Source organism: Meleagris gallopavo, chromosome 2 (assembly GCF_000146605.3).
Source record: "Meleagris gallopavo isolate NT-WF06-2002-E0010 breed Aviagen turkey brand Nicholas breeding stock chromosome 2, Turkey_5.1, whole genome shotgun sequence".
NCBI classification, from domain to species: domain Eukaryota; kingdom Metazoa; phylum Chordata; class Aves; order Galliformes; family Phasianidae; genus Meleagris; species Meleagris gallopavo.
In genome coordinates this window covers 62,892,394-62,917,076 of record NC_015012.2, presented here as the reverse complement: position 1 = coordinate 62,917,076, position 24,683 = coordinate 62,892,394, and the positions used below count along the sequence as shown (strand labels likewise).

The following is a 24,683-nucleotide window of genomic DNA, read 5'->3' as shown; positions in this document are numbered from 1 at the left end:
CGTGTCCCACCTCAGGTCTTTCTTCTCTGTTTTTTTGAGATACACATACATGTATTTTCATTTGTAGCTACCACTGTGCTGTTAATTCTTATATCCAGCATTTTTAGGTTGAGTGCATCACGGTGTTTGGCGTGGTGTTCTAGATCTGGTTGTTGTAATCCTGCCACTGGGAGAGATCCCATATTTTCACATACAGTTGCCACAATGGATGAATATAAAAGCTGCCTGAATTGAAGCAGCACAAACCGGAATATCGGGAAAGATTTAAAAACAACAAAATAAAACAGTCAGCAGTCTCCAGGCACTTGGGAAGAACCTGAGAAAGTTAGCAGTGGTGCCTGATTATTTGAAATTAGAAACAGACTTCTACCAGGCTCAAAATATCACTTAAAATGTCAACAGCTAAATAATAAAAGGCTCTTCCTCTCCTTAGACTGAAGAACGATGATGCTGCACCTCAGTCCAACATACTATAATGGCATTATAGTCTCTTGGAAGTAGACAAGTTTACAGCTGAAACGCTAACCCAAACTTGTCTCGAGTGTGTCTGCAAAGCCTTGTCTGCTGTTCTGTGCAAATTGTTTAAAACAAAGCAGTTGTTATTTTGAACTGTAGTCAATATGATTTCTCTTTTCATTAAGTGATAATCACAAATGCGTCTGCTGTCTGCGTGTGAGAAGAATTTCAGGCATGTTTTCCATTTCACAATCTGACAAAAACCACAACACTTAGCGGGAAAAAGGCATCTTATACCGAGAATTGTTTAAAAAAAAAGCTGGGCTGTTTTTCTTTATACATCCAGTGTGTCTCCAGTTCACTTATGTCAAACATCCATTTATCCCAGCGCTACAAGCATTGAGATGCTTGCGAATGATGTGTTGATTGACATATTCTTTGTCCATTTAAACCTGGAATTTCTTCAGTGCTTTGTAAATGAAGGATGCTTATGCCAGATGGATTGGCAGTGCTGTGATCCTGTTGACTTTATGCTTTTAAAGCATGCTGGTAGAACAAATGTATTTTTATCCTCGATAGCTGCTATTTGCCAAAATTAAAAAAGAAAAACAAACAAAAAAAACCTCGTTCAACTTTTTAAACTTGATCATCTTTAACGTGCAGGAATAGCGTAACACTTATGTCAAAAGGATATGGCATCACTCCAAAAATATTTGCCTTACAAATGAGAAAAAAGTCCAATCCTCTGGAAGCATTTCAGTAGCCAGTACTACTTGCGTGTCCTTTTTGAGCTGTATTTTAAGCCCAGCAGCAGTAGGTTGAACAGAGTGGGATTTTCATTTCAGTTATTCTGTATAAATCTGGTGTGGTTTCATTAGGGCTACTGTGGGCTGGTTTTTTCTGCCACTTGGTTTGGGGTGATGATCGCTGGTGTGGCTTTCAGACTGGGGATGTCGCTGACTTGAGCAAGGCTGTGAATGTACCTCCCTGTGTGTAGCGTGGGGTGTGCAACTGTGTGCAGCCTCATACAGCAGCTTACAGGGACAAGTGTATCACTGTGTGCTGTGTCATGTCACGTTTTGAAGATTGTGAGGATACTATAGTGTGGGGACAGCTGGCTGGCTGCCGTGGTACAGGCGTAATTCTGGTGTGCCTCATCAAGAGAGAAAGCGCAGCTTATGCACAGTGTGCCCGTGGGAGAGGAGCAGCAGCACATGAAGTTTGCTCAAGAATTAGAATAAATACACAAACACACATGCCGATGAAGAATTAAAAAGACATTTGCCAAGGCTGCAGTGAGTGTGACTACTGGTCCAGTCAGATTTCGGCAATGACTTTACACGTTTTGTTTCATGGAGCTGATGGCAAGATTGCTGATAATGTAGAGGTTTGTCCTGAGTTGAAAAGGGAGAAGTGCAGCTCCCTCAAGTCAGGTACTGTTAAGTGACTTAAGGGCACGTGCAGCAGCCTCTGGTTTCATCCATATCCCGGGAGAGGGGAGTTCTTGGCAAAGAGGACCTAGACATTCTGTTCCCTTGTTCTGATAATCCCAACTGTCTCTTCTAGCTCCTTACAGCTCTGTTCCTTAGGATGCAGCTTCTGGGGTATAAGGGCAGGTTGCAGGAATGCCCAGCTACTGCAGGCATGGCACCTGCTGACTAGCAGCACGCAGGCAAGGTGCTCTCAAGCTCCAGCCTTCCCATTTCCATCACCCAAGAAAACGTAGTGATGTCCAGGAGGGCCCAGTGTTTTGATTCATGTCATTTTCCTGTGATGTTGGTGTTGCGATTGAGATTTGGAGTAGCAAAAGCAGTGCTGGTCTTGACATGTTGTTTTCTTCCTTTCCTGCAGAATTCAATCCGGCACAACTTGTCGCTCCACAGCCGATTCATCAGGGTGCAAAATGAAGGCACTGGGAAGAGCTCCTGGTGGATGATCAATCCAGATGGTGGAAAAGTTGGCAAGGCGCCCCGGAGACGCGCCGTGTCTATGGACAACAGCAACAAATACACAAAGAGTAGAGGGCGGGCAGCGAAGAAAAAGGCAGCTCTGCAGACTGCCCAGGAGGCGAGTGAGGACAGTCCTTCACAGCTCTCCAAGTGGCCGGGGAGCCCGACTTCCCGCAGCAGTGACGAGCTGGATGCCTGGACAGATTTTCGCTCCCGGACCAATTCGAACGCCAGTACAATAAGTGGGCGCTTGTCGCCGATTTTGGCGAGCACCGAGCTGGATGATGTTCAAGATGATGACGCTCCACTTTCTCCCATGCTGTACAGTAGCCCTTCGAGCTTGTCCCCCTCGGTAAACAAACCATGCACTGTGGAGTTGCCTAGGTTGACTGATATGGCTGGGACAATGAATTTGAACGATGGACTGACGGATAACCTCATGGATGACCTCTTGGACAATATAACACTCCCTTCCTCCCAGCAGTCGCCCACAGGAGGAATAATGCAGAGAAGCTCCAGTTTTCCGTATGGTTCCAAAGGTTCAGGGCTGGGCTCCCCCTCGAGTAGTTTCAACAACGCCGTGTTTGGGCCATCGTCCCTGAATTCCCTCCGCCAGTCGCCCATGCAGACTATTCAGGAGAACAAGCAGGCTACCTTCTCTTCCATTTCTCATTACAACAACCAGACGCTGCAGGATCTGCTCGCCTCAGATGCACTTAGTCACAGCGATGTCATGATGACACAGTCTGACCCGCTCATGTCCCAGGCCAGCACAGCTGTGTCCGCCCAGAACTCCCGCAGGAATATAATGCTCCGCAATGACCCCATGATGTCGTTTGCTGCGCAGTCCAGTCAGGGCGGTCTGGTCAATCAGAGCCTGCCCCATCACCAGCACCAGTCTCACAGCTCTCCTCTTAGTGGCAGCCGTGCCTTGTCCAATTCCATCAGTAACATAGGCTTGAATGACTCCAACAGCTTGGGATCCAAACATCAGCAATCACCTGTCAATCAGTCTATGCAAACACTTTCTGACCCTCTCTCAGGCTCCTCTTTGTATTCCTCTAGCATGAACCTTCCGGTCATGGGACACGAGAAATTCCCAAGTGACTTAGACCTGGATATTTTCAATGGGAGCTTGGAGTGTGACATGGAGTCCATCATCCGCAGTGAACTCATGGATGCAGATGGGCTGGATTTTAACTTTGATTCCCTCATCTCAGCACAGAACGTTGTCAGTCTGAATGTGGGGAACTTCACTGGTGCTAAACAGGCTTCATCACAGAGTTGGGTACCAGGCTGAAGGATCTTTGAGGACAGGGAAAATGGGCAAACAGGTCAGTGCCCTGTAGATGTGGTAAAATGCTTGGTTTTATTGGAGTTTGCACCAACCACTTAATTGTCAGTGCACACTAATAATACTAATTTGTCATGCAATGGCTTGCTATGTTTTGGTATGCAGCAGGCACTACCAAGAAAAGCTGGGAGGTGTGGAGGGAAATTAGGCTAAACTGTAAAAGGTGTTCAGCTGTAGCACGGTCAGCACGCATCTGATGCTGTGTCCCTCTTAATTTAGATGTAAGAAATGTTAATGACAAATCAGGAAAACAAAGGTGGAATATTTGTGGGTTTCAGGAATCAGAGAGCTCCGGTTTGTCTTCTTTGAAGTCGCAACAAATGGATTCCTCTCTACAGCCAATGCCACACGTAGCTAAGCTGTGTTACACAGGGATGAGACAGGGGCTTTGTGGTCAATAGAGAAATACTACTGCTGGGAGAAGTAAGAGTTTGCAAGATCAGTGCTTGCACCACTGTGACATACACTTAGCCAAGTGTATGTCACAGAGCTGGACTAAAATAGTTTGCTGCTGTGTATAGTAATGCTAGTGCAATTGCTTGTTTTTATTTTTTTTTAAATGTAATTCTTGACTAAAAAAAAGGTAGCAAATCAAGGAATTATATTTTGAAGTAACAAAAGTAGGATCCTGGTCGCAGGAACATCCTGTTCTAAGTGCTAGAACTTTGCAAAAATGGTTGGTCCCCCACAAGACCAGAGTAGGTATCATTTCCTTTTGGACTTCACCAAGAAAATATCTCTAGGTTTGGGTTCTGACATAGGTGCTTTTCAAATGTTAGCTACCTCACATTATTTTTCTCCAGATTGCTGTGTTTTTTTCCAGTACTTACCTGCAAGTGGGGGCATCTGAGCCTGTAAACATTGTTTCTGCCATCCTTTGTGATTCTGCAGGCTCCCACCCATACGTCTGCCTGCTTAGACACACATTCACTGACTCAAGGAATAAGTTCCATACAAAGTGCCCTTTCTCTTTTGTTTATTTATTAGTATAAGGGAGTAGATTTCAAGATATAGTAGGATAAAAGGTTGGCTATAAATTATTGAAAGTATTCTGCAAACTTCAGAACAGTGTGCAGAGTATCATTCATTCAGGCATTCATTCTTTTTGCAGCTTACTTCCAACTTTCTTATTTTCTGAGAGAGGGATGGAAAGAAATAATCCATGTCTTTTGACTTTGCTAGTGGGTGAACCTTTAATCTTTAATTGAGTTTTCATCTTTTGTTTCACAGTTAAATGTTCAGGGGGAAGCTTTGCAGTATGTGAACAGCAGTGGTGAGCCTCCTGAATATCTCCCTATGTGTCTGGAGTACCCCCAAAATGTGTGCTGATCTGCTGGCTGTAAGGGAGGACAGAACTGCTCAGGACTCTTTGATGTAGCAATTATGCAGAGCTTCCTTGCTCCAGTGGAGTCAGTGGTTTGTGCAGTACTTTCTCTTCCAGGCAAATGATTTCCTCTGATTCTTTCACATCACTCTGGAAAGGGGAGCACTGTGGGGTGAGGTTGGGAGGTAGGCTGTAGAGGATGCTGCATTCCACTGTCCATGCATTGTGGCAAGGCTAGGGTGCCAGCTGAGTTCTTCTGTTTTTTCAGTTCCAGTGCTTGATCATTTAAGAAAGAAAAGGAAAAAAAAAGAAAAGTGATTCATGAGCCATAAAGCAGAACCTCGCGTCAGGTCACCTTTGTTGTCTCCTCCTCCAAGTGCATGAGCTGTTGGAATTTAGAAACCCATTTTTGTCCAAGGTGAAGCATCCAGCAGTACAATATGCTTAAAAAAAGAGATGTAATTGACAGCTTTGTATGACACACAAAAAGGCAATCTCCTGTTTCAGTACAATTGTGTGCTGTGTGTAGATACAAGGTGGTGGGGAGACCCAGAAGCAGCAGGGAGGTGCAGTATCAGCCACCTCCTTGCAGCAGTTCCCCACTGCCTCTTCACTCTATCCTGTGCCACACAGGGAGAGCATGGCCACCCCAGTCCTTCTCAGGGTGTGCCTTAGAGGAGAGGAACCCATATATGTGTAGGTGAGAAGCCTCATTTTGGGGGATGGAGTTGTTGAGGAAATGGCTCTCCTCAATGAATTATTGACCAGTCATCTGTGTCAGCCTCTTCCTCTTTAAAAGAAAATCAACTACATTCTGTTAACTGGGGAAGGCAAAGGCCTATGCAGACTGCCACCATGATGAGTTAGGTGTCTATAGCCACTGGCTGCACATAAGCCTTTGCATGTTCACCAGCTCCCACTGTTCTGGCTCTTTGCCTGCGAGGCTTGCCATTTCCAGCCTTTCAGCAGGCCTTAATTGGTGCTCATAAAAGAATTTGGTTGGTTGGTTTTTCCTCTTGCACGAAAGAAAGGAAAAATCAATATGCTTTTGTTCTTACCTCATTCACACAGCAGTAATTCCCCCATTAAGCTAGTTGAGGCCTCTGTTCCCCTACCTGCACTTACTTCCCAAGAGCACTGTATCTGCCCTCCACTCACACAGATAATCACTGGGTTGTGCTTTCTGCTTGCTTGTCAATACACAAATCACAGAATCATAGGGGTTTGGAAGGGACTGCTGGAGGTCATCTAGTCGTTATTCCCTAACCTCTCTCCAGGATACCTGGTGTTTTTACATCCCGTTCTGCTAGTGTTCCCATCACATGGTGCTTAGCTCTGTGTCCCTCTCAGCCAGTGGAGCTGAAGGAATTTGGTGTTTGCTAAGGGTAACCTCAAGCAAACTGATGGGGAGGGCAATGGGAAATTTCACAGTTGCCTGGAATGTCATGAGCTGGTGATCAGCGATCACTTTAGCAGCGTCTCCTGTGGCGTCAGAACTTCCCAAAGAAGCTCTATTTACCTCTGTTCCTTCAGTGATCCAGCTTACAGGAGAGCCCCACAACCAACTGTGCTGCCAGGGCTTGGAAGGGGTGCAGGGCGGCTCCATGCAAGTAGGGCAGGAACTTCTTGAGCTGGTTTTGCTGCCTGCAAAACTCATCGAGCTGCATCTCCTGGGAGAGGTTTTAATGTGCCATTTAGCTGGATCCCTCTGGGCGCTGTAGCAGAGTTGTGTGAAGCCACGCTGACTTGTTTGGAAATAGAAGCAAAATACAGCACAGAGCATTTAGAGGCACTTATTCAACCCGAGCATCACTGAAGTCCCAAGTCATCTTACTGTGACAGTACAGCTTGCAAGCTACTAATAGAAATGTCCTGAATTTGTTCACAGAATTTGGTGGTTAACATCTCTGATAAAGCGAATTCTCAAGAAACATAGTAAAGTGCCCGTTTGTATTTCACTAGTCCACATCTGTTTGGACTGCTTGCTGTTTTATTAATTTCCATTCAACCTGTTTCTGGATGAAATTCATACTAAAGACAAATCCATAGGTCTGAGGATAACAACACTGAGTAAAAGTACATCTTAAAAGGTTATTCCACATGAAGAGATCTCTCTTTGGGCGCAGTCTGTCCTAATGGAATCAGGGCACCCTGACTAGACAACATACCATGAGGAAGATGGTTTTTATTCTTTTTCAGAAACCATTTCTACCTGTTAGAGCTGACCTATGGAGACTGGAGCCGGTGAGCCTGCTGCCTGAGAGCCCCCATGGCTTCAGTGCCGTGGCCCTTCTTCCTCCTCTCTTAGCTTCAGTAAATGAGGTCTTGGGCAGGGCTGGCAGGTTTCCTGTGTGGAGTCAAGATAGGGCTTTAACCTTGAAGGAAGGAAATTCAAGAGGAGCAAATTCTTCTGCTTCATTTCTAACAGGTTAGTGGTTAAGGAGGCGGCACGCTTTTAGCGTTTCAGTGTTGTTTCAGCCAGCCTAAGTTTTGAAAGGTGGTTTTGTGACTGGTCAAACATCACTCACACCAAGCTCAGCCTTTGAACAAAAATATGTGTGTGGAAAACTCTGTGTTGCACTGAGAACAGGGGTCTCATTATCTCCAGGGAAGACTTGCCCCAAGCAGGATCCTCACTCCCCGAGGGCCGGTCCCAAGCTTGCAGGGGTGCTTCAGCTTTCCCTTGCACAGAAAGCTGCCTCTGCTGCTGCCACCTCACACACAGCTGGGCCTCAGTCCCTACAGCTCCCAGCTCGGCTTCAGAAGGTCTGTGTCACCTGTGGCAGCCCTGTGTAGCAGGATTCCCAGGCCTGGCCAAGTGAGCCAGGGTGATGCCTATTGAACCTTTGCTCAGCTGGAGTGAGTGCAGTGAGAGCCAGTGTATGGATGCTGTGAGTCCCTTGCTCCTCTGGAAGTACTTTGCTAAGCTCTTGGCTTAGAGTTTTATTAGCTGAGGGAAAAGGTCTATAAACGGACAGAATTCTGTCCACAGACTTGTGTTGTGAGTGAAGGATGGCTGAAGCCAAGATATTGGTCTGGTCATGTGGTTTGGGCGTTCTTCTGTTTTTGTGACAGATATATATATATATTTCAGTGCCTCATGCTTTGTCATGTGATTCAGCAGCAATAATTAGGCAGAAACTTGCTGTCCCTGCAGATGCCAAGATTACAGCATGACATACTCTCACCAGATGACAGCACAAACTGATATTTTTAGAACAGCCCGCATCGACTGGTCTCCCCAGTGCTTTCCTCCCTGCATCAGCAGCACTCGGGTTTTATTACAGAACGAGTCTTTGCAAATTGTCTTTTTCATGTGAATGAGCTGTTGTGATTGTTCAGAGCTGTGGATCAGCATTGGTCCCGTATTGTGCTGTTGCCTGATAGCTGGAATGCTTACAGGTGGTTTGTTTTTTCCCATCCATCTTTTGATGGATGGCCCCATCTGAGCAATTCAGTGCTCAGCCGCAGTGAAGAATGAGAGCCACAGAGCTTTGAGTCTTATGTTCCTGACAGGCAGAGAGCGCAGGTACGATGTGGGCAGAGGGGAAGCACATAGCTGCGTGGTGCTGTGGGTTAATAGCCAGCCTTTATTGCCTGGTCCATAGAGGAAGGATGGATGCTCACAGCCTCCCTGAGGCTCCGTGCTGGTGGTGAAGAGCACGTCTCCAGCAGGATGGTCACATCAAAGTTGCCCCTCTGTGAGGCACATGGGGACACTGGCCCCATTAAATCAGGTACCAGCAGTTGGGTGGTGGGACCGCTCTGCCTTAGTCTGGTTTGTGGGGCCATTTAATCAGCTTTTCCGCTCAGATTACCACATGGGGCAGCCGTTGCTGGGGCCTGGCAGAGCAGACATCTGTTGAGCAGTAAGAGGACGGAGGTGTGGCTCAGCTAAAGGAGGCTGCTATGGCAATGGTTGTCTGCGATTGCTGAGGGGGAAAAAGGACAGTTTCCTGGAGGATGCTGTGGAGAACAGCATGTGATCATGCACTTTTTCAGCTGGTTTGAGATCTTGCCTCTTGTTTTTCCCTGCGCTGATTCCTTTTGCAAACAGCTTCTTCCAGCTTCCATAGATAACTATTTTGTACAAACATAGAGATCTGGTTTTGAGGAAATGCCTTCCCTCTCTTGCCTTATTCTGACTCTCCTAAGTCATGACAGAGGAGGTTCTTTCTTATATCAACTTGGTGAAAATCTTCATGAATGATCAACACGAGCATTGTTGACCTGTACTTGGCAGAGAAAAATAAACGCTCTATGAGGACACTCAGAAAAAGAGTACATAGCAGGACCCCACAGTGCTGTAAACCTTTAATTCAATATGTTTCCTGTCAGGTAGGTATCCTTTACTCTGCAGTTCAGAGACCGACATTTGTTCTCCAGATTCAAAGGCATGAGCAAATATCTCCTCCATTTTTGTATTGTACACTCCCGTGTACAGCAGTTACCCATCTTTTTCTTTGAACAGAAGAGGTATCTTTACCAGTGCTCTTAAGTACTCATAGAAAGCATTGTTATTCAGGCAATTTAGCAAGCATTTTTTGCCTTCATCCTCCATATAGTTAACTTTCACTAGTCCAACAGCATCTTGCTTAAATATGCTGTGTTGAGCACAGGTCCTTCAGGAGACCTCCTCAGATCCGTGAAGGGAGGACAGGATAAAATTTACCATAAAATATTAGTAGGAAGCATGGAGACACTTTAGGAGATGATGCCTTGTATCTAATCTCTTCTTCATTGGCCAGGGCAGAGGTTTGAATCCAGCCTGATGCAATGGTTCTCAAAGGCAATTGGTTATCAGCAGTGCTTGTGCAGGAAAGCCAGCATCACTGCACAGTGACATATCTGGAGGTGTAAAAACAAGTGTCGCAGCATATGGTCTTTTTGTATGGGCAACAACACAGTGACATATGTAGTGTCGTCTGTATGAGCTTGCTCCTCTTGCAAGCAAGTGCAGAATTTCCTGTGAATTAGGTTGTTCAGTATCAGGTCCCAGTACATAAGGAAAACCCCAATCTGTTTTCTTTTCAAGTGTGTGAATATGGGTGGGCCAGTTTCTCTCTGGATGTCTCTTTTTGTACCCATCTGTAAAATGGGTAGAAGGGACCTTGCCCAGCTAGGTGAAGTGAACTGACCAAAGGAGTGATGGACTCTGTTACTGGAAATAGCCCAGGTGTGCCTTGACAGGGTCCTGAGTAACCTAACCTAAGGTTCAACAGAAGATTGGTCCAAATGATGTTCATAAGTTCCCTTCACAGCCTAGATTTTTCTGTGTTTCTGTGAGAAGTTTTTCTAAAGCTTCATCAACGGTTGTGAAAATTCAGCTTTTTTTTTAACCTGTTCACATGCATAAAAGATGATAATCTAGTAATGATTTGATTACATTTGATCTATGTTCTACAGAAAAAATAGAACAAAGAGTAAAATTTCTTCTGTTTCTTCTGTTTTACCTCATTGTCAAACAGACATTATAAAGTGCATGGCAAGGTACATGTAGATTTAGATGACTTAAGTGGTGAGTTATATAGAGATAAAGTCATTTATGCTATGCAGTCTGGTTTAAATCTTCACAGAGGCTTACTCTGTACGAAATGAAAAGACAGGCTTTGGCATCTGGCAAAGTTGTGAATTTCTGTGGTGCTGCAAGTTGCTTATTGTTCAGGAGCAAGCAGCAGTGGCATTACAGACATGACAAACAGCATTGGCCTCTGCAAAGGGAGAGAAGGTAGAGGAAGGTCCATCAGGATAACACATCATTAGTCATAGATTCACAGGATCATTAAGGTTGAGAAAGACCACTAAGACCATCTAATCCAACCACCAGCCCATCCCCACCATACCAATAACCACATCTGTCAGGGCTACATTTCCATATTTCTTGAACACCTCCACCACCTCCTTGGGCGGTCTGTGCCATTGCCTCACTGTGCTTTCTGAGAAGAATTTTTTCCTAATATCCAACCTGAGTTATGGCACCTCACGACAGTCCTTAGCAAGACTTTTATTGCAGAGTTGACACAGGGAGAAAGAATGATCTGACATCTTCAGTTACGTTTACTTCCAAAATATTTGGTTGTCTGCTATGGTTTGCAATGTGTTCTGGAGTGAAAAGGCAGCAACAGAAGGAAAAGATACACTTTTGTGCTTTACATGCCTGTGCAATACCAGCACAGCAAATTTTTAGCTCCCATATGCCCTAGTTCTGTGCTGCTTTCTTAGTCTTTCCATTTTTCTGCTCTTGCTCTCTGCCCACCAGTCTGAACCAGGAATATTTTTTTTTCTGAGTACAATTCAAAGAGAAAAAGTGAAGACGCAACATGACCGGAAGTTCAGACCTTCGAAAGAAATTGCATGAAGTTGCCAAATCTTTTCTTTTCCTTCGACTTCATATCCTGACTTCAGCACTGCGTTTTGGCACACATGTGCATGCTAAGCCCAAAAGGTACCACCACAGAGTCAGCATTTCTATTTTTCGTTCTTCTTTTGTCCAGAGAAGTTGTGGAGGTCTTGGGAAGTATTCAAGGCCAGTCTGGATGGGGCATGGTGCAGCCTAGTGTAGTGGGTGGCAACATTGCCCATGGCATGGGTGGTGGAGCTGGATGATCTTTAAGGTCCCTTCCAACCCAAACCATTCTGTGATTTATGAAAAATGACACTCTGCAACTTTGTCATTATAGAAAGCCACAACAGTTATTTTCCTTGTTCAATTCTAACAAATGTTTTGTATTCTTCAGTGTTGAGCTGTGAAAACCTATGGCTGAGTATTAACTTAAGGAAAAAGCTGAAATCATTCCTACAGTGTTCCTTCTTGAGCCTACTCCATTTTAGAGAAGCTGTTCTGCTGGGGGTGATGACACAAGCAGGAGTCAGAGGCACCAAATCAAATGCACATTTGTCACTGAAGGACACACATTTCCTTCACAACGTTTCCATCCTGAGTCTCTGGCCTGCTACTTGTAAAAGGCATTATTGGGATTTCCTGTCCCTGCTGAGTGGTACCCAGGGAAAATGCTTGTTTTACAAGCCTTGAGTGTAGTGTTTTTCAAGATGCAGTCCACTCATCAAGCCTTCCAGCCAAATGAGGAGATATTCAGTAGGCTTCTTTATGGAGAAGCAGTGTGTTGATGGTACAGTTCTTGGAACTATGATAATGTGAAGGAGTACATCACTTTTCTTTTTGCAGATCTGTGTTATGTGGCTTACTGATAAACATACCGGCAGTGTACATCATCTGTACCTTGCCCTTGAGGAGCATCACTACATCCATCACCTTTGCAATCTGAAGAAATTTCCAATGCTGTGTAATTGGCACAGGTGGAAATCAAAGGGAGAAAACAAAATGGAGCAGATGATCCTTCAGAGCTTCTGTAATGGTCTAATAAATGCTGTAGGGCTTGGGAGACGACTTTCCCCTTAGGTGATGGTATGAAACAGAGCTTAGGAAATGTGATGGTGAGGAGGGAAACCACAACTAACAGGTGGACAAGAGTAAAGCAAGGGTAGCATTTGTAGCAGGTCAATAGCAAAGTAGAGGATAGGAGGGTGTAGGAAGGGACAGAATGTGATCATCTTATCTCCCACATAACTGCTTACAAACTGAAGAACTGAGAAATACAGAAATCTTTGGGTTTTGTTTTATGCTCTTCCATAGAATAGGATAAGCAGATTTAGCATCTAAAGCTCAGAATGTCTGTGGGAAGTGATAAAGCAAGAGTTCATCTTGAGCTACCCCTAATTTAATGCTTTTTCTGTTTCTCTTTTAAAGTGTTCATTTTCACCAACCACATGCATGTGTGGTTCCATAAGCTGTAGTTTCATAAAGTCCTTTGGCTTCTTGTGATGTCCAGCAGATGTGCTTCTTGTGAAGTCCAGTGTCTCTGTACCCAAGGGATCAAGACAGAGTGGAATTGCCCTTACTTCAAGTGCATGCCTGTGAGCCAAAGAGCCCAAATATCAGCTCTGTTGTGAGAGCTGCACAACCTCCAGCTGTTGCCATCACGCTGCTTTTGAGCGCTGCTCTCTTCAGACTGGGGGTGACGTTGTGGACACTGAGCTTTTCCAGCAGCCATTGGGAGCATGAGAAATCCTAGTAGTGGCTGGAGCTGCTGGAGCTAGGGTGGGAGAGAGCTGGGCAGTTGTGGTGGAGGACCACCCGTGTATGGAGGTGTAGCTGGAATTTTCACTTCCTTGCCTGATACGGCTTTCATTGCTGTGTAATAGTGGGCAACTAACACCAGGTTGACAGAGGCTTTTTGTGGTGAGACAGAAAGTGAGAGTGTGTGGGTCTATTATGGGCTGTAATGAGGTAATTTAAAGGTACAGTGGTTAAGATTTTGATCTGCTTCTTTCCATTTTTTAATCCCTTTGCAAAGTCTGTGTAAACAGAGCAGTGAGAACTGAACGTGTTTCGGTTCTGCTATGAGTGAGTTCCACCTCTGCTGTGCATTTCCTTGGGTTAAGCCTCAATCTCCTGGACGTTTGTGCAGTGTGAGGGACTGGTGTTCTCAGAAGGTAACATCAGGCAGTGCCACTTACATAGGTTATGCTTGTGAACATCTGTCTTTCACTTTTATCTCTCGTCACACAGGAATATTTTGTCACATATTTCATAGGATAATATCGTACGTACATTTTTAATCCAAATAGTAAACGCTACTCTGGTACTTCAGAGTTCCTGTACTCCTTTCCTTTTAATTATAAGCTCCATCTGAAGTCAGCAGGACTCACGTTCATCCCGTGCTTAGCTTAGCTGGCTGCCCTGTAGGACCTGCCCAGCTTGATGCTGCAGTGCACGATGCTGAACCCATCCTTCTGATGAGCTCAGTGAGCTGGCACATTGGGAAGCCACCAGCTTCCAGCCTCAGTGCCATGGCTGCAGTGAGAAGTGGGGGAGCACAGCCCTGCAAAGGGCAGCTGTTCATTTGTTCCACAAAAAAATCCACTGCTGGGTTACACTGGGAGTTACCAGGCCCGTCTGGTAACCGGGGATCTCCTGGTGACCTTGTTGTGGCCATGGAGACACACACACCAAATGGAATTGTTGCCAGGCAGTCACATTAGCAAAGGGCTAGCATTAATTTACTCTTTGGAAACGAAGAAATCAATATGTTGATCCAGTCGGAAATCCCTTTATTCATAAAACAGTCTACCCCAAAACCCTGCACGTAATTAAGGCTAAAGCCAAATTTTGTTTGGGTGAAAAATGCAATCTGTCTGTTCCCTAAGCCACTCTGAATGAAGTTCTCCCCTAATGGCACAGGGAGCAGCTGTCATACTGTTGCTCTAATAACCATCAGACAAAATGATTAAATTTCCATCAATCATTTAGCATTATCAGAATAGATCATTTTAATAAAATGTTATCATAGGATCAGTCCCTGGAACCTTAAAAAGGAGAAGCCTCAGAATAGTCTGTGCAGTAATGGAGTCATCTCACAAGAGCCTTTTTGTAATGCTGGGAGATTTCCTTCGCAGGAGCTGCTCTCCCAGATTAATCCAGCAGTCCCCCTAAATCCATGGTTTTTCCTGAGGGTGGCTGATACCAGGCTTTCCAGAGAGAAAAAACATTCCTGTAATTGACTCAGATTACTTTGTGGTTTCAGCAAGGGTCCTCATCTTCTTGCACAGTAGAAAAAAATGAGTCATTCATCTCAGGGAAAGTCCTCAAAAGGTTTTAGGTGATGGGGACTGAGTCCAGAGTTCATAAGCCGGGTCTTCAAGGAATCATGTGCTAAGCAATACAGATGGCTATCATATGGGATTCCTAAAGATATGAAAGGATTTCATGGAAATGTTTAAATGTATATATTTTTCAAAAACCCTTTGAGGTGCCTACCTGTATCCTTAAGCCTCTGCCCACCTTTAAAAACCTGACCTTTGACGTGTTGAAATGTTCACGTTTCATGGAGAGCAGTCCAACCCAAAATTGGTGGCTCCTTGCTGCTGCTTTTGAGCAGCATTCTTCAGCTGTCGTTCAGGACTGGCATTTGTCACATACTGACAGATTTGTCCAGCCTCTTGGTGATGGTGAGAGCTCTAGGTGATGGAGAGGGTGATCATGAAAGATCTCCAGAAGGTGAAGGATCCTTCCATGCTTCACCTGGAAATATGCATGGCAAGTAGATGATGTTCTGGGCTTCTTTAATTAGACTTTGCCATTAGCCAGAAAAGAAAGACACACAGACTGTGGCAAGAGATAAACGTTTTTATGAGGGATAATGGTGTAAACTTATCCTTTGCTATGCACTTGAAGCTTCTGGATGAAAACAAAATTGCTTGTCAGTGTAATCTGGGTTTGGAGCTTTGCTCAGTTGGCTTTTTGTTATTGTTTTGTAGGGTTTTTTTCCCCTACATGTAGCAATCTCACTGTCTTTTCTTCTTTTTCTTCTTTCTTTCCAGACCCTCAAACTGACACGAGATGTAAGAGAACCCTTTGCCAAATCTGCTGTCAGCAAGTGGACAGTGATACTGTTTACAGCTTACGACGTTTGTGAACCCTGCATTATTTTCCTAACAAAACAGACTGTTAAAAGGCCCCTTATCTGAGTGAAGATCCTCTTTTTTTTTTCTTCTTCCTTTTCTTTGGAATTGAACTCATTTTGAAGTATGCAAAATCTTCCTTTTCTGGATGGCCAAGCACCTGCTGTGGAGACAATGTTCAGCACCATCCTGTTGAGAACACACTGTGTAGCCTTTACAGTAGTTACTTGTCAATGAGTATGTGGTGTTTCAATATATTAATGGTTTATGGGATGTTTTAAGTTGGCTTTTCTTTTTGGAGGTTTTCCCTGTCCGCCCACCCTCCTCCCTGCAACCTCCAGTTTGATTTCCATAGATTTTTGACCATTTTTGCTTTCTCTCAGTGGGGAATCTGAAACACTGCATACATGCAAGGAAACGATCATAACCTAACGTTGCTCAGATGTCAGGGCTCTCCAGATAGACACCGTTCATGATACCAACCAGCCTACCAAATTCCAGAGAGAGGTGATTCGTGTGGTCCTTTTGCTTGTTGGGTTGGTTTGTTTGTTAATTTCTCATTCTTTCCTTAAACTTAATGGTACGGCCCCGTTTTCTGTAAGCATCAAGCCAGAGTTGATTGCAAAGCCAGGGAAACCAGCGAGGCAGACCTCCCGGCTGGTGCTGGTGAGGATGGACTGACCACAGGTGCTGCTGCCTTCGCTGCCGTGGGATCCTGCTTGCTGCCCACTGGAGCAGGCTCACCTCCTGCCTTACGTTAGCAGGGCTGCCACAGGTAGCATGGTGAGAACTTTTAGGCTGAGCTGCCCCTCTGCTGCCAGACATATTGAGCGTATAACCACCTGTAAAGAGCTGTCTGAGAAGCAAAAATAAAGGGAAATACTCTCCTTTGCAGGAAAGGTGAGCGAACAGGCTGTGTGCATCAGCAAGTTGATCGCAGCGGCAGCACTGGGTGTCCAAGCACAGATCGTTGCAGTGTGTGTTATTGCATCAGTGATCCTTTTTTTTTTCTTTTTCTTTTTTTTTTTGTACATATCCTTGATGATTTTTTTCCTTCTCATTGTATATAATCCATTGCAGAAGAAGCAGCAAGAGAGGGAATGGTAAGGTGACAGTATCATGCAAATGGCTTTTCATATGAGCATAGATTGTAACAGGATTAATGACACTGAAAGACAAGGCAGTTTTATATATTTTGCTTCTTAAGATTTTCTTTTGTAAAATGAATAATAATAATAATGAATAAAAGGTATGGTGCTGTATAGATCCTCTCTATAATCTGGAAAGTTTGATTACTTTTTATTAGTATCGTGGGGGGAGGGATACAAAAAAAGAGGGGATAACACCAATGGTACATAAGAACTTGGTATGAAGACGTTCTGAATAGGACAGTGTATACATAATTCTCCAAAGTGATATATGAAGCTTTTTTCTTTGCATAAAGGCATTATGCATATAAATATATAAATATATTTTATTATGTACAGAAATGGATCATTATGCATGGATGTTAGGAAAACCAACTAGCATTTTAACCCAAAGTTTCAGTGCATGAATTGCCACCGGTCCGTGTACCATGCAATGTGGAGTGACTCCCTCTCGCCACTGCCACCGCACACACACAGTCATGCACACCCACGCGAGCGCTCATGGGTCCTTCCTCGCTCCTCAATTTCCAGGTCCCCAAGGTGATATTGGTGAAATAACAGCTCCCCGTGTGATGGAAGTTTTGTTTCGTAACGTAACCCCCTCATGCTCACAGTGTTCTCGTAAAGATGCACCTCTTGGTTTCATCCCGCACTTATGACTGTGTAAACTCTGTGCAGTTGTGGTTGTTGTTGCCCTGTAGCATATCAACTTTTCCAAGTAGCCAAGGGTTTATCATTCTCGTTTCTAAAAAAAAAAAAGGAGACTTTTATTTTCACAGTCACTTGGTCAATTTGTCAGCATAGGGACTAGGTGATTAAATCCACGGGAGGTAGCTGACACTTGCTGCCCATCTCCATATTCAAGGAGGTTGGTTATTAGCAGACACTAGTGTGCCGCAGGACACCAGGCCTAGGTGTCACTTTGCTTATCAGTCCAACTGCAGACGCTTCTTAACAAAATCAGTCAAGGGCTTCCCTGCAAGCCTCCTGGCGCACCCCAAAATGTGAGTGCACACCAAAGGCCTGTCCTCTGGTGCTCCTTCCCCAGGCAGCTCTGTGGTGGCTGCCCGAGTCTGGGCTTGTCCCCATACCCTGAGGATTTGGCCACCAGCAGAGCTCCATGTACAGGTGATGTCCGCAGTGAGGCCCGGGGCCTTCCCAAAGGCCACCTGCCAGGTGTCTGGTGCATATGGGCAGCACCAGTATTGATGTTGTGGTGGATGGCTGAGATGACAAAAACCCATTGTTTGGTTTTGTTCCTTTGTGCGGATGCAGTTCTTGTCCAGTGCAAGGGAAGGCCCCTTAGTCTAAAACAGCCTGCGGCAATTTGTGCTCTGCCAGGGCAGCCTTGTTACATTGAACTCAGAGCTAGCTCACACTGGCATAAATAGAGAGAAAAACATGGTCCGCTCTGTTCAGAAAATGGAGACAATTGATTTGGAGACAGCCAGTCAATGGCAGAGAAAGTTTTTTGTTTTTTTTTTTAATTAAAAGCATTAGCAGCTGAAAGGCTTAATCTACCTCCCAGCAATGTCAAGGAGAGCATTTCCGTTGGCGTATCTAGGCCACGTTGGGCCCCTGTGCTGGAGACTATCTCAGCACTAGCTGAAGAGGGATGGATTTGGACAACCTCTTCAGTTTGGTTTGGTTTCTGTTGCTCATTTTTGCGGCCAAAACTTTCAAACTGAAGTGCCTCACGTCAGGCATCGAAAGTCTGGGACATGGATGTGGTGTCATGGGGCTGGCACTTCTCAAATCACGCAGAGGTGCCTGCTGCCCCCCAGGGCCACCTCGTCCGCATGCTGAGGTGCCTAAAAATTGCTCTCGTGTCCAGAGGTGCTGAAAAATAACTGCGTCTTGCTGAACCCAAGGGTCACTTGTGTAGGTGTCAAAGTAAGGCTTAAAATAATAGTAAATTTGGGGAAGCCACCTTTTGAAAACTTTGGCCTTTGAGTTTTTGAATATTCTTCTGCATAATTTTCCTTCTGAAAGCACATAAAACAGATGAAGGCCCAGAACAATTACACCGGTGTCGTTTAAACAAACGCTTTACAAAAGGTCTATAAAGGTGGCACTGATGCAGTTCTTAGTCATAGTTTTTTGGGTTTATTTAATGATTTTATAAGTTTTTTTCTCACAAGAATAATTGGATGGTTGGCCACCGCCTAACTCCAGAAATTTTTGTGCCACTGATTCAAAAATATAACCTTTTAGATCATGTATTTCTCTCAAATGACGTCATTGCTTGGCAATCAGTGTCCTGCAATTGTTTTTAGTACACAATATTCATTAGGAGTTGCCAACAGATGCGAAGGGGGACCAGATACATTTTGTTCCTATGGGTTGGAAAAATGGATTGTACATTTGGCTTCACATGTTTAACTTTTTTTAAAAAAAGTTGCATGATTGGAAAAAATATGTATACAGTATCTGTAAAACTGTTTTATCTGTTTTCGTTTCAAGCCATGTAAATTGGAAGAATATTAAATCCACAGCCTTAGCGCGCATGGCCGTCTTTACATACCGAAGAGCTGAACAGTTTATACTTTTCATTTGGGCTATCTTGTACTTTCATTTGAAAGCAGACACTCTCATGTTGCAGTCTTACTGAGGATTTTATAAAATAATTTTAAAAAATTAAAAAAAAAGAAAAAAAAGAAAAAAAAAAAGAATGCTGCCCTGGATGAATATATTACCTTACTACACAGAGATTGGAAGGAAGTTTGTTTTGGAGCAAAACCTGCCCCTTTCCAAACGAAGTAGAGACGCAGTGCTTACTCCACTTGGTGTTAGTAGATATTGCCTTGTGTATTCCATTTTAAATTGTAATCTAGTTTGTAAAAGAGATGGTGACGCATGTAAATAAAGCATAATGGATCTCTACGTTGCAGATTTGCCTTTGCTGTTTTGTTGTGTGACGGACATCTAAATGCAGGACCTGGAAAGGGGGCTGGGAGGGGACCCCAGGGTGGCATGGGTCCATAAGGTATGCACAAGGTCCTGTGGCTCTGCAGAGGCATTTCCAGGAGGGCTGCCAGTGACTTAGCATCCCTTCCACTGCAGACAGCATGCTACATGGAGTTAACAAAACCATCCATTCTAGAGCAGCTGCCGAGGCGGGGAGTGTTGCACAGTGGGACCTGGTCTGTTAGCAGTGTGTGAGGGAGATAGGGGAGCAAGTGGGGATGGGATCCCTTCGCAAAGAGGTGAGTGTGGAGCAGCAGAGCAGCAAAGGTGCCAGGTAAGGAAGGTGAGACAAACCCTGCACTCTCGCCTGATAGAGAAAGTCCTTCTGACATCTTGCCTGGGTCAGCCTGTCACTGGTGGGTGTCCCCTGGGATGATACTGCATTTCCCTCTTGCAGCCCAGCTCACTATTCCCAGGAGAAAATCAGCCCAGCTGCAACGCAGCCAGAAGAGTTGTGTCCCCCTGGGCTTGGCTGGGTTTCAAACTGTGTTTGAAATATGTCTGGAGTACTTGAAACCATCCGTTTGGGATTTGGGATAAGAAAACCAGCAGCCTGACTCAGCAGCAAGCCGTATTGACGGTGCTGGCCAAGGCGCAGGAGAGCGTGATGAGAAACATGAGACACATCAGCAAGCACTGCTCTCCTGCCCTGATGGGAAGCCACAGATGTGTATGGTTTTGGAAGTTGTTTTTCAAAAGCAAATGATGATTCCAAGAAAGAGTAGGTTTTTTGTGCAGCGGGGAGATACAGCCAGAAAATAGCCATTTACTGGGATGAACTGTGGTTTAGCTCCTGGAAAATGGACCTGTTTTGCTGGCAGTGAAGGACCTGTGTTGTCCTCCTCCTTGGCGTGACTCCCTTGGCATTTAGGACACTTGATGAAAGCCTTCAGCCCGGTGAGCTGCCAACATGGGAGGGCCTCTGCTTTGATCCGAATTTAGGTCAGGGCAGCAGCAAGCAGATCAAATCCTGTGCAAGTTTTGTGCTGTGCCTCCTTGGTTGCGTTGTGCAACGCCTTGACGGTGACCTGCGGTTCACCCGGCCATGGAATATTTCATCCTTATCTTATAAAATACTTTCAAAATAAGCTCCAACGTCTTGAACTTCTCCAAGTCCCAGAAAACCAAAGGTCTTTTGAGCTGCTGCCGAGACTGATGAGGCAACCCGGAGCTATTTTGGGAGCTCCCACCGCATGTGCTGAGTTGCTGGTTAAACCAGACCAGGGAACACAACGTTTTGCAGCTGGTGTTTGGCTACTGCTGCTAAGGAAGCGAGGGGTGCTTTTGGGAAGCTTGAGATAAGCACATCTGGGAGTCTGCCTCTTCTTCTGCTGGAATCGTGGTGCCTGATGCCTTGTTTTCCAAAGGGAGGATGTCTTGGGCGAAGCGGAGCCCAGGGCAGATGAAGCAGATAGATCAGAGTCATCCCCTCATGATTGCTACCTCATTGCTTCTGTGCCCAGCCCACCTAGCAGAGCCAGGGGATTTTGCTTCTGCTATTATTATCATATAAAAGTGAAGCACAGAAGATACCATTAGAACAACAACAACAACAAACTGTTGTTTTTGTTGCTGTAGTTTTTTAATCTTTAGAAAACTTCACCGTTTTCTGATAAAATTCTGAAACTTTATTCTGGGTTGTTTTTTTCTTTTCATTTTATGCTTGGATTTTCTTTTCAGAATGACAACACTAGTAGCTTTCCATGTGCCACAACATTTGCTTTTCAGAACAAAGCGCCTCCTGTTTGTAATAGTTGATGCTTTGATGACATATCAAGGAAAAGATTGAATCTGGAAACCGAGATAAAACATCTCAATTCGGCAATAGCAGTTGGCCTAAATGATGTGTGAGTTTAAAGAAACCTGCATCTCGTGCTTGAATGAAGTTGGGGAAAAACAGTAAAAATAGAATTCATCCCTTAAAAATCTTTTCAAAACTACTGTGGCCAAGGAGTTTATGAACAATAGTGGCTTTCAGAGCCCAGCTGTCCTCCTGGGCAGACAGCTACCTGCTCTGCTCTGCTGCCTCTGCATCTGGGGCTCCGGCTTCAGGAGTGAGGCAGCTGGGGAGAGCCAGGTGTGGGGCACAGAGTGCTGTCACTGTGCAGTTTAGCCCACCCTCACCAATGCATGGAGTGGGAGCTCCCACCTGGCTGCCTCATGGAGTGCACCTGAGAGGGGGTTTTTCTGTGTGTGCAGTGAAATTGAAATAGATGTTTCGGTAACTAAAGGAAAGCTTTAAGAAGAAAGGGGACAGGCTCTTCAGCAGAGTCTGTTGTGATAGGACAAGGGGAAATGGTTTCGGACAAACCGAGGGGAGATTTAGATTATTTTTTCAATAAGGGTGGTGAGGCACAGAACAGCTGCCCATAAATGCGGTGGATGCTCCTGCCTGGAGACATTCAAGATCAGGCTGGAAGGGGCACCCTGATGTAGCTGTAGATGTCCCTGTTCATTGCAGTACAGTTGGACTATATGGCCTTCAAGAGTCTCCTCCAACTCAGATGATCCCATGATTCTATGATTCCACGTGAGCATACAGGAATGGTAAATACGGCAATATGTGAAAATGGTCTTCCTCATTTCTGATCTCCAGAAGACTCTCTTTGAAAAGGTTTACTTTTTAAAAAAACTCTGCTTTCGTTACATTCCCTGCTTCTCTAATGCCAAATATTAAAATGTTTGTGGGGACAGTGATACCAGTTGTGGGTATGATTAATTTTAATGGTGTTTTTATAGAAGCGAGAATCCCAGTGCAGACACAGTTGTCTGGCAGGAGCAGCTTGCCAGCACAATCCCTGCATTCCAGCACTGCTGGCATGAAGCAATCCTTTTTTCACTGCTAAAAAAATATGTCTCAGTATGAAGGCAGAGTTTGCTGGTCTGGCTACATCAGTGACTTTTTAATTTGGGCAAACCTTAAGTGTTATTATTTCACACAGTATGCTGCAGGTCCGGTATAAACTCAGCTGTATACTCAAGGGTCTGCTAAAGTTGGGAGATGTGGAGCTGAGCGTGAGCTGCAGCACTCTCAGCAGATAGGGCTGCACAAAGTGACAGAGCGCAGCTCTTCAGAGCAAACCTTGCAGCCAAATGGGAAAAAGGAGTTCCTCTCTCCTGCTAGAAGTGTCTTTCTTTGTTCGTGCTCTGCTGAGGCTCTCTGTGAGAAATGGATGTTGAGATGTAGCTCTGTGCAGACTTGATTCACAGCAATCGTCTACATCTGCTCATGGGCAACGCCAGCATTTGCGACCCTGTTCCATAATACATTAAATAAAATTGGCAACCTCCGGTTATCTTGATTTCAGCGAGTCAAAAATCTGATAACTTCTCTTGAAGGTTAAGAGAATTTGAACATTTCATCCTGATCACCTCCTTTGGAAGCAAACAAAACTCTTATCTGTTTCTTTTCCGCTATAATTGGCAGCCTACTATAGATGCGTGTTCAGCATTCCAGGACTAACTTGGAGGTCAGATTTATCACACAGGAAGGTTGGATGAGCCCATGGTTGAGGAAAGACCAAGCAGAGGTGACTTGTCTAACACCTCTGTACAAACACACATTTCTCTTTGGTTTGCCCTTGCCTTGGACATCAGCTGCGAGCCAGAGGTGTCAGCTGTTCAAGGACTATAAGGGGGTTGAATATGGCACTTGGATGAAAGTCTGCATAAAGATTTATTCAGCAATGAGTAGAGTAGAATTTCATTCTTCCAACTGCTCTTATCTGAAATCTCCATTATGATAAACTGCCGAAGTGCCTTGTTTGCATTTAAGCACTATACTCCCAAACTCGGCATGTCCAAGGGCAGGGCTGTGCTGCACCCAGTCAGTGGTGTGTTGCATGATACCTCTGGAATCAGCTTAAAGTCCCTATCCTGTGGGGATTTCCCTGCTTTGTGCCACAGGGGTTTGGGACATGTGTCACCACTCAGCCTTTGCCCTCCTCCTGATAGAACTACAGGAGGTGAACTTGCAGGTGGGGACCAGTCCTCCAACCAAGACACATGAACAGCTATCAGCTCTCACATGCTTCCAAAGCAGGGCCCCACACGCTATCTCTGCTCACACCTGTCTCGTCCTCCTGCCCTCAGTCTAATCTCCTGCCACATTCACCCCATGGTCTCCATGCAGCCCGCCCAGCCCAACACTGGCTGCGTGCCCATGGCCGTGGGGCCAGGAGCTGTCAGCAGCTTCTGCCTGTGGCTGCGTCATGAGCCCAGCAGCCATGGGACACGCAGGGCCCTCAAACAGAGAGAGAAGGCTTTTTTCCACAGATTTGGAGAATCACAGAATAGTTTGTTTTGGAGGGGCCTCAAAGCCCATCCAGTTCCAACCTCTGCTGTGAGCAGGGCTGTCACCCCCCAGCTCAGCTGCCCAGGCCCCCATCCAACCTGGCCTTGAGCACCTCCAGGGATGGAGCACCACAGCTTCTCTGGGCAGCTATGCCAGCACCTCACCATCCCCTGTGTAAAGAGTTTCTGCCTAACATCTAATCTAAATCTCTCTTGCTGTTAGAGAAGTGGGCATATAGTCGCTGCACAAGATTGCCTCTCTGAGGAGCCACAAGTGTTCCCCTCTGTGCATCATAGGCATCTCAAGGGACATCTGTCCAGGTCCCATTTCTACTCAGCAGTTTTCAATGGTGGCTTTGGCTGGTGGAATAGGAGATACATTCAAAGAGAGAATGGGAACCTACAGGAAAAGGCTGATTGTGTGTCAGAACAAATGGAGAGGAGACACAAACTTCCCTTTGTGTCATAGGCTACTAAATCCATCCTGCCCACTAAGGAGAGGTCACAACACTGTGTTTCTTTTGCACTAAAAGTAGGCTAATTCTCCTAACTAGGTGGGTGATTGAAACATTTCGTAGAGGTGTGGACTCTTCTTTGTTAAGGGTGTTTTGGGGAGAAAAATGTCTGCCTGGATTTCCCTTGCTCCTGCCTCAGAGCTGAGACACACTGGATCCTACAGTCTCTCCCAACCTTGTGCTGCTATGACTTCC

General features: G+C 45.2%; 1 protein-coding gene across 1 annotated transcript; it reads left to right on the top strand.

The window, feature by feature from the left end:
* The first annotated feature begins 2,169 nt into the window (after positions 1 to 2,169).
* On the top strand, positions 2,170 to 19,603 carry FOXO3 (forkhead box O3). Its single transcript, XM_010707468.2, has 2 exons — positions 2,170 to 3,739; positions 15,485 to 19,603. Exon 1 carries the CDS (start codon positions 2,185 to 2,187, stop codon positions 3,703 to 3,705), a length of 1,521 nt encoding a protein of 506 aa, XP_010705770.1. The 5' UTR covers positions 2,170 to 2,184; the 3' UTR covers positions 3,706 to 3,739; positions 15,485 to 19,603.
* The last annotated feature ends 5,080 nt before the right edge of the window (positions 19,604 to 24,683 follow it).